General features: G+C 36.3%; 1 protein-coding gene across 3 annotated transcripts in view; it reads left to right on the top strand.

Annotated features, from left to right (window-relative positions):
• Positions 1 to 15,495, top strand: part of LOC146481908 (myosin-IIIb-like) — a 46,775-nt gene continuing 31,280 nt past the window's right edge. Inside the window, exons 1-10 of one of the 3 annotated variants that reach the window (XM_085107996.1) lie at positions 1 to 457; positions 4,100 to 4,395; positions 5,765 to 5,869; positions 6,083 to 6,182; positions 6,717 to 6,939; positions 7,562 to 7,627; positions 9,397 to 9,487; positions 12,602 to 12,699; positions 13,932 to 14,022; positions 15,285 to 15,401. In XM_085107996.1, coding sequence (XP_084964122.1) covers positions 379 to 457; positions 4,100 to 4,395; positions 5,765 to 5,869; positions 6,083 to 6,182; positions 6,717 to 6,939; positions 7,562 to 7,627; positions 9,397 to 9,487; positions 12,602 to 12,699; positions 13,932 to 14,022; positions 15,285 to 15,401 — 1,266 coding nt within the window. In that variant the 5' untranslated portion in view covers positions 1 to 378. Of the gene's footprint in view, positions 458 to 640; positions 1,097 to 3,570; positions 3,975 to 4,099; positions 4,396 to 5,764; positions 5,870 to 6,082; positions 6,183 to 6,716; positions 6,940 to 7,561; positions 7,628 to 9,396; positions 9,488 to 12,601; positions 12,700 to 13,931; positions 14,023 to 15,284; positions 15,402 to 15,495 lie in introns of those variants that run through there. The other 2 variants (XM_085107998.1, XM_085107997.1) reach the window with 2 other exon arrangements.

The following is a 15,495-nucleotide window of genomic DNA, read 5'->3' as shown; positions in this document are numbered from 1 at the left end:
TTCTATGGCAACTAGTGAGTTCCATTCTCTGTTTATTCATCGTTCTATTAAAACCTTGTAAATTATGAATGATGTTTTGCAGTCTGGAATCCATGATTGGCTCAGGGAGGCTTATTGAAATAGATCGTTTCTTTAGAAAGCGGGGTGAATTACTAGGGAACTGACGTCTGTGTAGCTAAACATGAAATTTGCCTGAAGATCTAGAAATCGTATGAATCGCAGTGAAAAATGTTATTGCAAAACCAAACTGGATTGTGTTGGGTACCTTAGCAGTTTGAGTTGCCGAATTGGAAGTGTAATTTCTTAAAAAAAGTCTCCAAGATGTGTTGTAATTTTTTCAGTTGATGTTCGTTTCAAGTTCTTTAGAAATAACTGATTATGCCGAAACGTATCAGCAAGAAGCGCCACTCGGTGCATAAAGACAAATTCAGCTATATTGGACCAGATCCTGGCAAACGTAAGTAAGACTATGTCAGGTATTTCTCTAAAGCCAATTACTTTTATTCTTGTGTTTATTAATACATAGCAATTTGCATTTAAAGAGTTAAAGTAGTGTTTCTAGCGGTTTTGTGCAAAGAATTTGCCTTACAATGGTTTGGGGGATTCTTCACCGTACCGTAAACGTAAATACGTTAATTGAAAAAGGAGCTCTATTGGCAAATTCTTTTCTTTCTTTCTTCACTAAGTTGCGTCTCTACTCGAAAACATTAAGACTCACAGATATAGTTCTTTACATAGCAATTGACGGTTTGTAAATGTTAAAGTTTGCAAGTTAAATTGAAAAACACATCAGCTGTATTGAAAATCAGCATAATAATATAGACTGATATCACACATCACTTACTGACTCTTGTCGATATCGATAAATTATTTACAACGCGCAGGTATATCTCTTTTCACAGTAAGATAAGTTTTAGTCTTGTTGAATTTGTTTATAAGTTACTAAATTATTTCTCGGCAAACCACTACAACCCCCAAAGGAGCAAAGAAATTACGTTTTAAATGTAAACTGTAAGAGAAACATTTTTGCGTAACGGCCGTCAGGCGGAGAATTCAGAGTAGATGAAGGCAAATATGGCGGTGACGTTATTTCACGGTAAGCCAATGTTGATTCTATACTTATAAGCGTGAAAGTGGAGCACCAAACTAAGGCAATGGCTTAATACATACATACTGCAAAAATTGTTTACTCTTCCATAACTCTTTCCAAAAAGTTGAATGTATTGTAAACAGATAGTATTTCTTTACGTCGCTTATATTTTACAACGCCCATATTGACATCAAATTTATCGTATCTTAAGATCACTGAGAGATGTTAGGAAACTGAATCTCATTCTTCGAGTTTGTGATACCCTCCATGATGCAATAGGCTTCTTTCGATATATTAAAATTCAACTTTATAATGAGGATTAGAAGAAACAAACAAAGGAAACTGAGTAATCATGTTTATTCACTTTTGTTGTTTGTGTCCTTAATATTTCGAAAGGACCCTATTACCCAAGTTGTGAAATTATTTGAATCTTAATCTGAATATGGTTGAATATGGAAAATCTTCCGATCGGAAATTTTACAGATAAATAGAAAAAAAAAATAATAATAAAAATAGAATCGATCGTCTTGAATGATTCGAGCATGTTGGTAGTAATAATCCGTTGGGAGGCCTCGTTAAGCGGCGGTGTTTGAAATGTTTCCTAAAATTAAGAGAAAGACAGTAGCTATCCAGACGAGATCTGTGATTGGAGAACGAAACAATAGGTCATTGGTTGGGAACAATGGATCCCCCACAAAAAACAATGGGAGCTACAGTACTAGGGGACCAATGAAATAAGAGGTCTGGAAGAGGTACTGTACTATCCAAAATTAATTGTGATTTGGAGGTTTTCCATAATTATAATTTGCGGCATACGTGCGCTGTTGGAAACACAACAGGTGTTATCAGGGTCATCTTTTATGGTCATGTTATACCATCATGTTACATTTAGGGCCATTTAATATGGAGTAAAGTGGCAAATTAAAGAAAACATTGAGAATGATGTATTATTCAGTAATGACACAGGCAAACTCGAAAAAAATCTAAGTGCTCCCATCAGAAGTCGAACCTAAGACCTTCTGATTACTAGTTCGGATGCTCTTCCACTGAGCTACAGGAGACTCGTGCGAGCTAAGGTCATTAAACTAGGTTTATGGGACAAACATCCTGCATACTGCTAGGATTGAAATGTCAATGAGTGGCATATGCGCAATGAAAGGAAATGTGATGTATCATTTTAATCCCGGTGAAGAAAACATTGGTCTGCCTCAGTTCTAATGATTGACGAGCCGGGCCACGAAATCTAGCCACCCCAATGCAAGCACTTAATATCCAATAATCCTCCCCCCGCCTTGAGGAGCCAAACCTAACGCTGGGCACGTGGTTAGCACGTGGGATAAGATCATAGTGTCAGTGGTTCAAGGCTAAGTTGCTCTCTCCATTGACGTATTGCGGTTTTCTTAGTAACAAACTTTAGTCCACATTGGCCGTTTTTAATGTAGAGACGTTAAGCCGTCTAAGACGATAATGTGGTCTTGAGTCGACATTAACGTCTGCTATGAAAACGGAAAATAAGTGAGTCGCATTTATCGTCTGATGGTTAAGTGCGCCGTTAAACCTGAGGCCATTTTGATTTTGAAAGTAGTGATTTGCGAACTTTTTTGGGTTAAGCTTTCTGTGAACTTTTTTGGGTGCGAAGTTTCAGGAGGAATCCTTTTAAGGGTTGTTAAAAAGTGTAACTGATAAATGACGAAATATATAAATGACTTTATTTAGTGCCAAAGCATTTAGCACTGTAGCGCCAATTGAGGCAAATAAACAAACTGAACATAACGTTTGTTAAGAATCCCAACTGATAGGAGACAAACCAGTTGGCTATTTTTAAAGCGTGGCCTTGGATTTGAAAACTGGGATAATCGTGACATAAACAAGCGGTCATAGTACGGATTACAAGTCAGCACCCTAACCACTAGGACATGCCGCCTCCCTTATCCTAAGTTCCTAGACTTTTGTTAAACTAAATGAATAATTATATTACGTATATTTCCTTGTTGTGAGAGAAACGTGATGTTTTGTTTTAAAATTAGCTTTTAACGACACTTTTAATGAGCAAGATAAAAACCTTGGTTAATTGTTAATTAGGGATTAGCGTTAATCGGCCTTCGAACAACTGGGCACTGGTCAGCCTGGGTCTGATTACATCAAGCACCTTCTAGTGGAATTTTTCTGTTACCACTGCGTTCCAGAGAATTACTTCGCGCTCTCTTTGAGTTCCTGTTACTTTGGTTTTGGTTTTACGACACTCAATTGAAAACCACTCTAGATATTGCTTTTCGCTGAAACCTTTAATACTAGGAAAGGATTGGCAGGCTTTGACTTATAGTTTCTTCTTTGATAAGAATGGAAAGCTGGCTAGGACGTCAGCTCTTGGTTTTTGACCCCCGATAGCGCGTTAGAAAATCTTCCTCCCTCACATGAAAAGACAAGAGAGACCAACTACTCCAAGAGGACTGGGTGCCATTCACCGACCAGATGCCTCGGTCCCGCGGTCAGTACCGCGAAAATATTTTGACAACACAATGCATTAATAGCGGCTGGCCTGTTATTCGACGTCTTCAATATTCTGTAATTATTGAATTTAGAAGGGATCCTGAAGATGCCATGGTCGACTGGAGTTCTTTGTTGTTAGATAACAGATCAGCGAGGAGTATTTGTATTTGCTAGTGAAGCGTGATGAGATTAGCAACAAGAACTGCGCTCGACTTGTTCAAAGTTGTATACTATAGCTACGGCGGAATTAGAGATAATTTATCTCGAAGATAGTTCCCAGCTGCTTGATGACCCGGAATTAGGAAAATCAAATCTTCTACGTAGTTTGCTAGCTTAAACGTTTTAATCATGGTTGGCCGTGGGTTTTCGTTTAGCCGTGAAGAACAGTTGTACGGTAAGAAAGCGTTAAGACTTGCATGGAACGCTGCACTTAATCTAAACTGTTTATATTAAGTTGTTATTATTGATTTTCAAAGTCCGTTTTCAACTTTACTTTGTCGTAATATCTTCTTAAATTAGCCATGATGGGCAAGAAAGCTGACAGCCTAAAGGAACTCACCGCACCAGACGAGTGGGAATTAGTGGAGAGTATTGGAGAGGGAACTTATGGCGAGGTCTACAAAGCAAGGAACAAGATCACCCGCGAAATAGCGGCTGCGAAGGTTATTGATTCCATCCACGAGAAAATCGAAGAAGTTCTACCCGAGCTGGATATTCTAAAGAAGTATTCTACTCATCCCAATATAGCTGGTTTTCACGGGGCTTTTATCAACGTGGACACCAAAAGACATGATCAACTTTGGCTTGTTATGGAGGTGGGTGTTTATCTTTTGAAAACTTTGCTCGTTTGCTTGATGTTGAAGTCAGATAAAGAGGAAAATAAATTTCTGCAAAATGTGAAAAATGGGGCTGTTTTCGATCGTTTAAAGTGGGACAAATATAACGTGATCTGCCCGCTACCATTAAAGTGAGAAAAAAGAAGTTAGGTCCTTAATTAACACAATTAACAATGAATTTGAAATTCATTGTTAATTGGGAATTCAGTTCCAACGAACCATTACATTTGTTTGCATTTTTAATAGATAAGTTGAATGTGCTCAGCAGACCTGCACTTTTCACAATGTACTTGCCAGGTTGGGGGGAAGGGTGGGGGCCTGCCTCTTGAATCCCTTCGTTATTTCAGACCAAAAATTAATATGTGATTACCCCTTCCCATTTTCAGACTAAAATACGTAATTTTCACCGCTCATTTTCAGAACTGTCCCCTAGATAGATGGTAGAATATCCATTGACAGACCTGGGCCCAGTTGTTCAAAGCCCAATTAAGCTAATTTTGGATATTTAACGCAAACTTTGACTTGAGTTTAATTGCTAATCAATAAAGACTCTTCCAAAAGATTTTTCTCCCTCAGTTTTTACTTAGACTTTTCTTTACCTTTAGCTCTAAATTAGCCTTTAAAGCCATTTTTAACAAGGGCAATGAAAACCTTGGTTAACTTTTAATCGTGGATTAGTGTTAATTGACTTTTGAACAAGCCGACCCTGGGGCCCATTTCTCGAAAGTCCTGGTAACTTACCGGGCCCAATAAGTGATTTTGGTGATAAATGTTTCTTAGCAGAAGTCAATTTTTGTTAGCTTTGAATACTAAATTTTAAAATCTTATAATTTTATGAAAAAATATTGGCTAAGTACCATGTCTGTAATCACTCCGTAATTGACCAAGAAAACATTCAAAAATATACTTATCGGGCCTAGTAACTTACTGGCCTGGCTTTCCGGGACTTTAGAGAAATGGGTCCCTGTCCCCTAGACAGATGGTTGAATACTCATTAACAGATGAAGACCCATTTTCTCAATAAATGGGACCACAAATATATATCCTGAGAATCTTTACCCTGATAGGTGAATAATTTTCAGTCTGCAATCTGAGTTCTGCCAACAGGAGTTGAACCTATGACTTTTCGATTATTAGTTTGGATGCTCTACCATCCCACTGAGCTACAAGAGACCCTGCATGGACATTATTGAGGTCACCTCTCCCCCTATTTGAAGTTGAATGAATATCAATAATTGCGTCGTAACAACTAAAGGGGCCAGAGGTCAGAAATGTTAGAGAAACCGTCTCAACTATTTTATTAAATGTTTGTAGCAATTTTATTAATAATTTAATACTATATCCTCAGCTCTGTCGTGGTGGATCAGTGACAAATCTTGTGAAGAGCCTGCGGAAAAAAGGAAAATACCTGGATGAAGACCTGATTGCTTACATCCTTTATGAGACACTAAAGGTAAATATTACATGTTTTGAAATGCTTTTCTTAGTAAGAGTTTAATGCTGGGTACTGTTGACTAAATAAACAAAATGTTTGCTTTTATATCAAGGACTTGTTATTCAGTGGGCATTACTGTATAGGTAGTGATTTTTTAATAAACCTGCAAGATTTTGTGGAATAATGTTGAAGAGCTGTAAGCTAAATGTTCTATTTTTGTTTTATTTTTAGGGAATTGAGCATCTGCATAGGCATAATGTGATGCACAGAGACATCAAGGGACCTAATGTCATGTTAACAAACAGCGCAGAAATCAGATTAATTGACTTTGGTAAGTACAGTTGTTGTGCCCAGAAATTGACACTAGTTACAGTCAGTCAGTCAGTCAGTCAGTCAGTCAGTCAGTCAGTCAGTCAGTCATCAAGAAGGTATCAATTAAACAATTAATCATTGATCAATGACCAATCAACTAACCAATCGACCAACCAACCGTCAGTCAGTCAGTCAGTCATGCAGTCAGAGGTGGTCAGTCAGCCAGCCAGCCAGCCAGCCAGCCAGCCAGCCAGCCAGTCAGTCAGTCAGTCAGTCAGTCAGTCAGTCAGTCAGTCAGTCAGTCAGTCAGTCAGTCAGTCAGTCAGTCAGTCAGCCAGCCAGCCAGCCAGCCAGCCAGCCAGCCAGCCAGCCAGCCAGTCAGTGAGTCAGTCAGTCAGCCAATCAATACATAAACAATTATTATCAGTTATCACTGACAGTTTTTCTGTCAGGATTCTAATCAACAACTGGTAAAAGCTGTCCAAGTTAGGAAAAGTAACTGAGAAGATTTACAATAAATGAACCATTCTGTACCGCATTTTCTTGATGGTAGGTGTGTCAGCAGAACTGTCCAACATTCTAATGCGGCGGAACTCATCAGTAGGCACTCCATTTTGGATGGCCCCAGAGGTGATAGCATGTGAACAACAGCTTGATTACAGTTACGATGTTCGGTGTGACATTTGGTCGCTGGGAATCACAGCGATTGAACTTGCTGATGGTGTCACACCACTTTCAGATCAACATCCAATGAGAGCTCTGTTTAAAATTCCCAGGTAAGGGCATCTTGCTTTGATATGGGAGATATAATGAAAGATACCAATATTATTACACTGTTAGCACAGCCAGATATGTGTGGTGTGTTGGTGGCTGTATTAATGTTCTAAAATTTACCTGACTGCTCTGAACTCACACAAAATGAAAACTGTTGTAAGGCAGACATTTCTCTAAGGCAACACCAACTGAAGAGGTGCCTGGAAAAAAGTCCCAAGTGACTTCTGATAAATTGCTAGATTCTCCTTCCAAATTGCCTGGTATTTGCTTGTGAAACAAAAAGGAGAATTTAGCCTAGGGCCTTATTCCCACATCCCTTCAACTGGTTGGCTTGCCAAATTAAAGCCAAATTTTACTTGTTTGTCTACAGGTAACTAAACTTCATTTAAGACAGACTCCTTTCTAAGGTGGACATATAGAATTGAGCACAATGGTTTTTGTCCAAGAGAGGCTTGGGGTTACAGTGTATTTACATAACATTACCTAAATTTGCATGCATTAGCAAAAGCAACATGTTAAAAAAAAAGTTTAGGACTCTGCATGTTGTTTTAATCAGTTGTAACACTGATTTAGATAATAGAATGTGCAACATGTACTTAAGAAAAAAACAAATTATTGTTTTAGGAGTAAGCCACCATCTATGAAGAATCCAGAAAGGTGGTCCCATGAATACAGAGATTTTATTGCCAAGTAAGTCATTAAAGTACTGGTAAATTATCAATAAGTACAGTAGTCAGAATATTCCATATAAGTATATTAAGTCTGTACCCTGTATTCTAGTGCTATTAAGGTTAATAATTGTTCTCATTGTAAAATAATGTAAATCGTGGATGCTTTTACAGTCAAAACTCCACTTTATTTGACACTTGTTGTGCAGACAGTGACTGAGTATCTTGGCTCGAAGCTTAGTACATGTATTTGAACCTGGAACAAATCATATAAAACCCAAACACCAGGCATTAACTGTTGGCATCATTCATTAGAGTAGTGTCAGATTCTGACTGGCCTGAGGTCAGTTTTTTCCCCCATGTGATTTTAATTCCCTTGACAAAGGTTGTCTCCAAACAACTATCTCTCTCGACCCAGGTGTAGCTATATGCCATTTGAGAGATTTAGAATTGTGTTTACGGTAAATGGCAGAGACGACGACGTGATCATGTTTACCCTATATTTGCCGCTCGCTGTTTTTATTTTCTCAGTAAAATTGAGTAGTTTTGCATTAGCATGAAAGGTCAGAATTATTTTACACTATTCTTATCTATGCACTAACTTTTTCAAGAAAACATAAATGCAAATTTCACGTTTGCCGTTTGCCGTGAACGCGATTCTAAATCTCCTTATTTTTGAGTTAAGCCCTTAAGCCACGTATTTTCTTACAGTTCTCTTCATATTTCTTTATAATGCTACTACTCGGGACAGTTTGTTTAAACATCAAAGCATTTTCTCTTTGGCGATCATTTAGTTTATTCTCATGACCTGTTTGTTTGATCAAGCAGTGATATTTTAAGGAGAAATTTGATGTTGGTCACTATAATTTATTGGACTTGAAGGGTTAATCTACAGTATATACCTTAACACTCTGGGCCCAGTTGCTTGAAAGCCAATTAATGCTAATCCACAACTTAAATTTAACAGAACTTTTCATCTTCCTTGTTGCAAATGTTTGTAAAAGCTACTTTTAAGATAAAGTGAAAGAAAAGTCAAATTCAAAACTGAAGGGCAGAAACATTTTGGAGAAAGCTTTATTGATTAGTAATTAAACTGGAATCAAAAGTTCACACTAAGCCTGTGTTAGCCTTTATATCATGCTTTGAACAACTGGGCCCTGATGTATTGTTACATGTACAAACATAATTGAAGGGGTGCCTGGAAAAAAGCCCTAAGTGACTTCTGATAAATAGCTAGATTCTCCTTCCAAATTTCATTGTATTTGCTTGTGAAATAAAAGGAGAATTTGACCTTACATCTAAAGTCACTTAGGGCCTTATTTCACGCACCCCTTCAATTGATAAAACTTTAATCAAAGCTGTTGATGTTGATGCTGCAAGTTGCTGTACGCATCTTCAAGAAGTGTATTAAATCAGCTGATTTACCTTAACTGATTGACGATACTTGTAGAGACTTTTCTCTGGAACAACTAATTCCGTATTTTTTTTTTAAAGTTTTTATCAGTTTAATTAATAATTTTTAGTATTTTTGATCGATCATTATGTATACACTGTACTTTATCATGTGCAGTAGTTAGCTGTCTTTTAACAGATTGTATAATAGTATTGATCAATCGTATGTATATTTTATGATGTAAAGTAGTTAGGTGTCCCCAATTAGCGTACATTCTAGTATGCTAAGAAGCTACAACAAATTAATAAGGTTTTCGTTTTTGATTTTTTCTTTTTTTTTTTTAATTAAGATACATGTAGTCTTGTCTGAAAGTGTCATTTCTTATGTGTTGTTTTTAGATGCCTGATAAAAGATTTTGAGACAAGGCCTCATGCAAGTGAACTGTCAAACCATGTATTTGTTCGTTGGGTTGAGGGAAAGAGAGAAACTGTAAGTTAACTGACTGTTTGTATAATTAAATATTATTAAATGTTCTCTTAAAACTTGTTAATAATTCATACAGGAGATACAAAAGAAAGAAGTAGTTTGATGAATTGGTTGTACATTTCACCCTGATTTAATACACCGTCAACTTTTTAAGCTTTCCTGTGATTTATTTCCTTCTGATAATTTGTGTTGTCTGGTTGGGTGTTTTTCCACTGAGATATTGAGCACTGGTGGTGAGCAAGGGGAGGTTAAGTAGAGGACGGTTGAGTAGAGTAGAGTTCTGAGGGCCCAGTTGTTTAAAGCCTGATTAAGCTACCGGTAATCCTGGGTTAATGTGATCTTTGGTTCGTGTTTAATCACTTATTTTGATAAAGATTTTGCCAAAGATTTTTGTCGCTCAGTTTTGAGGAAGACTTTCTTTACCATTAGTTTAAAATTACCTTTTAAGAACATCCTTCTTAAGCAAGCTGAAAACCTCAGTTAAATTTTAGTTGTGGATTAACGTTAATCTGTTGACTTGCGATCAACTGGGACCAGTTGAGTCAAGTTGAACAGTCAGTTAACTTGAGCACTTGGCACAATAAAAGCAAACAACAGTGAAACCTCAATTTTACGATATGGCAAGGGGACAGCAAAATCATATTGTTAAATCGGGATATCATTGTCAACGAACTCCCGATTTAGAAATAACTTTTGTCAGGACACAGAATGTTGATCGTTAAATCGAGAATTTCGTTAGATCAACGATCATAAAATTGGGGTTCCACTGAAATAAAAAAATAACATAATACTGTAAAAAACAAAACAAAACGAAACAAAGATATATGCAATGGCATTTACCAAGTATCATTTACTGCCAGCTGACTGATCATGGAAATTGTGTGTAACATTACTTACAGTGTACCCGAGTGTATTATTTTTTAAGTGTTGAATTCAATCAATAAAATATACAATGTAGCATTCACCTTAATATCAATAGTGGTGAAATTATTCTTCTATACAATAGTTTATAATCAAAAGCGTATGTTTTTCACATCAGTTATAAACAGTTTATAATTGAAGGTCTGAGGGCATAACCGACTTATGTCGAATTTTAGCGCGGCTTTCAATTTCGCACGGATTTGTCCAAATTTTGGCTCTCCCTGGTTTGGAAAACATTTCGCGGTTTTACAATCGTGGACAAAACTCCTTGACAAAACCAAACACGAACAGAACAAAAACCACTTGCTTACTAATCTCCCTCACACCCCCTCCCCCTATGCAACGAGAACCGAACACAGACAGCCAAAAAACCACTCACTTACTGTTTCTCCCTTCATAATTCTACAACAGTTACTTCTCCCTTCCCCCCTCCCCCTTATGCAATGTTGATGTGGGAAGTGATGCTTGCCAGGAAACTGTTCGTGACCCAAAAGACAACATTGAGTCAGGGGGAGGGGGAGGGGGATTTGGTAGTTTGCTTGTCTACAAGTGAACGCGCTTGGAAGGCAAATTTTTGATAGGTTTTGTCCACGTCAGACTCGTTTTCCAAATTATCGGTAGGCTAAAAGTTTCCACTGTCCACGAGCCGTGTTTAGTCGCACCAGTTGTTGTTTCTATAAGTAACGTTTGAGATGATATCATGGTTTGCTTTTGCGGGTTGTAACAAGCCCAAAATAGATCAAGGCAGTCGGGATAAACAACTTGCGTATCGTACTGGCTAGTTGGTTTCGCTTTTGTTTGGTGAAGTTTGTAAACGCACCGACATCTATGGATCTTTTGAAAAGTTATGAAATTGAGGAATGCAGTTCACAGGAACTGGTGGAAATGTTGTCCAAAGAATCCCTCCTTGGTAGTGATGACTGTGCCGTGATGAATTCTTCAATTCGATTATCAAATCCCGCGGGAGCATCAGAGACAAATCCCGCCATGTGCAAGGTGTTTTGCAAGCCTTAGTTGTGGTTTGCCAGGCTTGAAATTCGGTATGTAACGATTAACTTGACAATTTCAAGGCAATGATTCAATAAAAGTACGATTAACATAGATTTTCAACGGTTAACACCGACTGCTGGTAAAAAAGAATAGATAGTCTTTACCTTTTAATAGTACTGCCGTTAATCGTTGTTAATCGTTGAAATGGCTACATGTCTTCCTGTTAATCGTGTAGAATGCTAGTATTTTGCGTTATGAAGAGTAATATGTCGACAAATGGGACAAAGCTGGATTTTACGCCAGGAAATGGACACATTTTCTCTTGGAGGATGTAACTGTTTACATTTCGGACATTCCTGTCACGTACGTAGTAGTTTGTAACAGAATCAAATAAAAGCGTGACAGCATTCTTTTCGTTGCTCCCGCGAAAAACACCGCTTTCGTGTGCCGTGTTTCAAAGACAACGAGTGTATATTGAATACAAGTATTTAATCCTCAGTGCATTGTCCCTTTGGTCATCCAGTGTCTATAATGTTACCGATTGTATCTTTACAAGATGGTAAAATTTCTCAATGGCATTAATACGAAACACAAAGCGGCGTGAAAAAATACTGGACAATGGTTTTCAATCGAATTGCGGTTCACATGCAAAAGTTTGCACAAATCCGAGCTACATCGAAAAACGGGCTGAAATTCAACATAAGTCGGTTATGCCCCCAGCCCTTCAATTGAATGTTATTATACTGGAGTGACCTTAAATAATATATCCTCAATTATTTTGTTTCTACGCGTATCCATGCTTTCTAATTTAGACATAATATTATTCACTTGACACTGGCTACTTTAATTTATCACTATGTCTAACTTAATAGTGATGTCAATTTTTCATTAATATTGAATGAAAAACGTTTATTGTACCTTAGTGAAAATAATGACAGGGTTGTGCTGTTTGAAAGATATATTTGCGAGGAAAAGGGAAGATGCATTTGTTGCTATTGAAGCAGTGTCATGAAAATTTGCTTTACGCTTATCTTGTGAAGTGGATGTCAACCGATGATTATGTGTTGGCATTTTTGTTGTGGAGTGCTTTAAATCCTTATTAATTGTGTCGAGTGATAACTTGATGCGCAGACTAGTGGTGGACAGGAACACTAAACAATATCTAATATATTATCTTAACTAATGACCAGTGTAAAAATGTTGCAGCTTCGTCAAAAGTTGATGAATTTAATGGACAAACAGTACCAGGGAAGAGATGGGATAATGGACGAGGCAAACAATGAAAAGGAAGAGAAATCACCAAGGTTTGTCAAAGATGAATTTCACATGAGGTTTATGTTAGGTTAAACTCATGAATTAATAATGTAAAATGACTATATTGAAATTAAACCAAAAAACATTCATTATGAAATCCAGACAGGGTATGATTCAATCATATGCACCTTTTAAAAACAAATCCCATGTAGGTTGTATATTAAATTTTTGTTTTCCAGTTGCTCAATATTTTTCATTTTATTGTAGAATAATACATGAACTTAAAGCACAGTAATACTTTAGTTAAGAGGAAATGATACTTAAATAGCTATTGTAACATGTATATAGTTGAATATCATTCTATGGAAATTGCCAAATTAAATAAAGTGTTCAGTAGCAATTTGTGTAAAAATAATATGTACAAGTTGGTCCATTTGTTTTGGGTAGTTAATCTCTGCTAAATTCATTGTTTTTTCTTAAATTAATTTTCAGTTTTTGTTTGCCATTCTTTATGGCAATCTTAAGTCTTAAAAATGTTCATCATCAATTTTTAGATATCGTTTATACTATTTTCCTCACTTTTACATGAGTTTTATGTTTGCTCATGCAAAAGAAAATTCAAAGGTACTAATTTCTAAATAATGTCCTAACACAAAATTTGATGTAGGATGAATGCAACAGTGATATTAAGAACTTATGATTATAATTTTGGTTCTTGTTATGGTTGAGTTGTTAACAATAAACCTTATTTTGGATCAGCTGTTTACTCATTTTTTTACAACTTCACATTCACTGTATAATTTGTAAACATTTTACTGTTCAATTTTGCATTATTCTAAACCTTCCGAAAATAAAAGAAACCATTCCCAGGGTGATTAATCATCATGGATTGTTTTCTTTTTATTTACAATACATTGTCAGAACTTTCAATGGAACTCTTTGAAAATAAAATAATTATTGTGCAAGTTGGCTCTTAGTTTGAATAAGGAAGTAATAAAATTATTTTTAAAATTATTTTAAAATTATCCTTTAAGTTCTATAGTAAGACCTCTAGTCATGCATGTAAATGTGGTTCTAACTTTTGAGTCTGAGGATAAATCCTTTAGTGTGACTATTCAAATGAATGTTACTGATGAGTAATTTCGTGTGCATGTGGTGCTGTTTGTTTTTTCAGTTTCTTAGAAAATGAATTTTATTAACGAAGTTTGATCTTAGGTATTACCGGGAGTGAAAGGATTTTTTAACACTGTATTTTTTTTCACTTTTGTAATATTTATTGTAGTCCTTTACCTGTGCAAAACAAACCTCCAGTTCAACATAACAGTCAGATGCTTAAGGTGGACAATTTAGCAGAGCTTGGAAGTCTCACAGAGGTTTGTTATTATAAGCTTTGAATCACTGTTGGCAGCAAGCAAATTAATTAATTCACCTAATGGTTTGTTTCAATTGATATTCTGTTCAGAGAATTGATTAAGCTTTTTCAGTATTTGAAGTGGTTTGGAGCATGCCAAAGTTTATGGCCACAACTGTTTGTATACTGTGTTAAGGAAGTTTATTGAAAATTGGTCCTTTTGTTTGTGTCACTTAAATAAAATGGATCTTTTACCAAGGTTTACTTAATTAATAGCTCACATCATAATAACCTTACTTATACTGTTTGGTGATGTACAAATAAGACGCCAACTGAAACTCATTGTCTGTAAAAGGTTTTGTTAAAATTATTTTAAAGCTTTAAGAAAAACATCACATTATACCTAATGTTAATATTATGAAAACATCATGTCTCATCTTTGAGATGATTTTGTTTTGTTTGAGTCTGTGGATGTTTGCTATAATTTGCCTGAAAACATCATATTACCTAGCTAGAGAATAGATTTTTAAACCATTTTAACTTTATTTGCCTTTTATTCAGATATGTTAACATAATATGGAACAAAGAAAATTAAAATAATTATATAACATTTTTTTGTGAGGTCCAACAAGTCCAGACAATTAATATTTACTAGTAGTATTCAAAGATTAGGGAGTGTGTTTGAGGATCTCGATTCCAGGCTGTCTCTCCTTTGCCAAGTTGATGTCATCCACCCCTGCAAAATCTGCAGGGATGCCAGATACGCGTCCCAAGATCCGTTGAATCATTCATTGATTGTCCCACACAATCTCAACTCCAAACGCAATTAGTAGTGCGTTCTTACTACGTCAAATACAATAATGATTTTTACCGCAACTGTTTCTAATCTTGCAATCTGATTGGCTAATTTTCGGCTGTCGATAAGAGTCTAGACAACGCTGCTTGCGTCAATCAGCGCGCGGAAATTTTGACAGTTATTGTAAAAATTTTCTTTGACGTTGATATTGTTGTAAAAAACAAATTGAATATGGTTTAGCGTTGTCTGCACTCTTATCGACAACGATATTCGTCATCACGGTGGTCAAAATTTGTTGTGGACTCACGAGGCGCACAACATTTTGACCACTGTGATGACGAATATTGTTGTCGGCTGCGCCTGGTGAGTCCACAACAAATTTTGACCACCGTGATGACGAATATCGTTGTCGATAAGAGTACAGATAACGCCAAACCATATTCGATTTATTAAATAGACTGTGACATGTTTTGTTTTTCTGTTGACAGGACATTATTCTGAGTCACCTGCTTGGAAGATACCTAAATGACCAAATCTATACTTACATTGGTGATATTCTGATTGCCATTAATCCACTCAAGACTTTGACTTTGTATGCCCCGGAAGTAAGTTTGAAAGCCTTTTTTTTAACTAAAAACTAATTTTTCAATTTATTTAATTTACAGACTGATTCAGATTATCATGCAGGACGTTTCTGTA

The sequence above is a fragment of the Pavona decussata genome, unplaced genomic scaffold (genome assembly GCF_977016875.1).
Source record: "Pavona decussata unplaced genomic scaffold, jaPavDecu1.1 SCAFFOLD_48, whole genome shotgun sequence".
NCBI lineage: Eukaryota > Metazoa > Cnidaria > Anthozoa > Scleractinia > Agariciidae > Pavona > Pavona decussata.
This window is presented reverse-complemented; position numbering and strand designations above follow the sequence as displayed.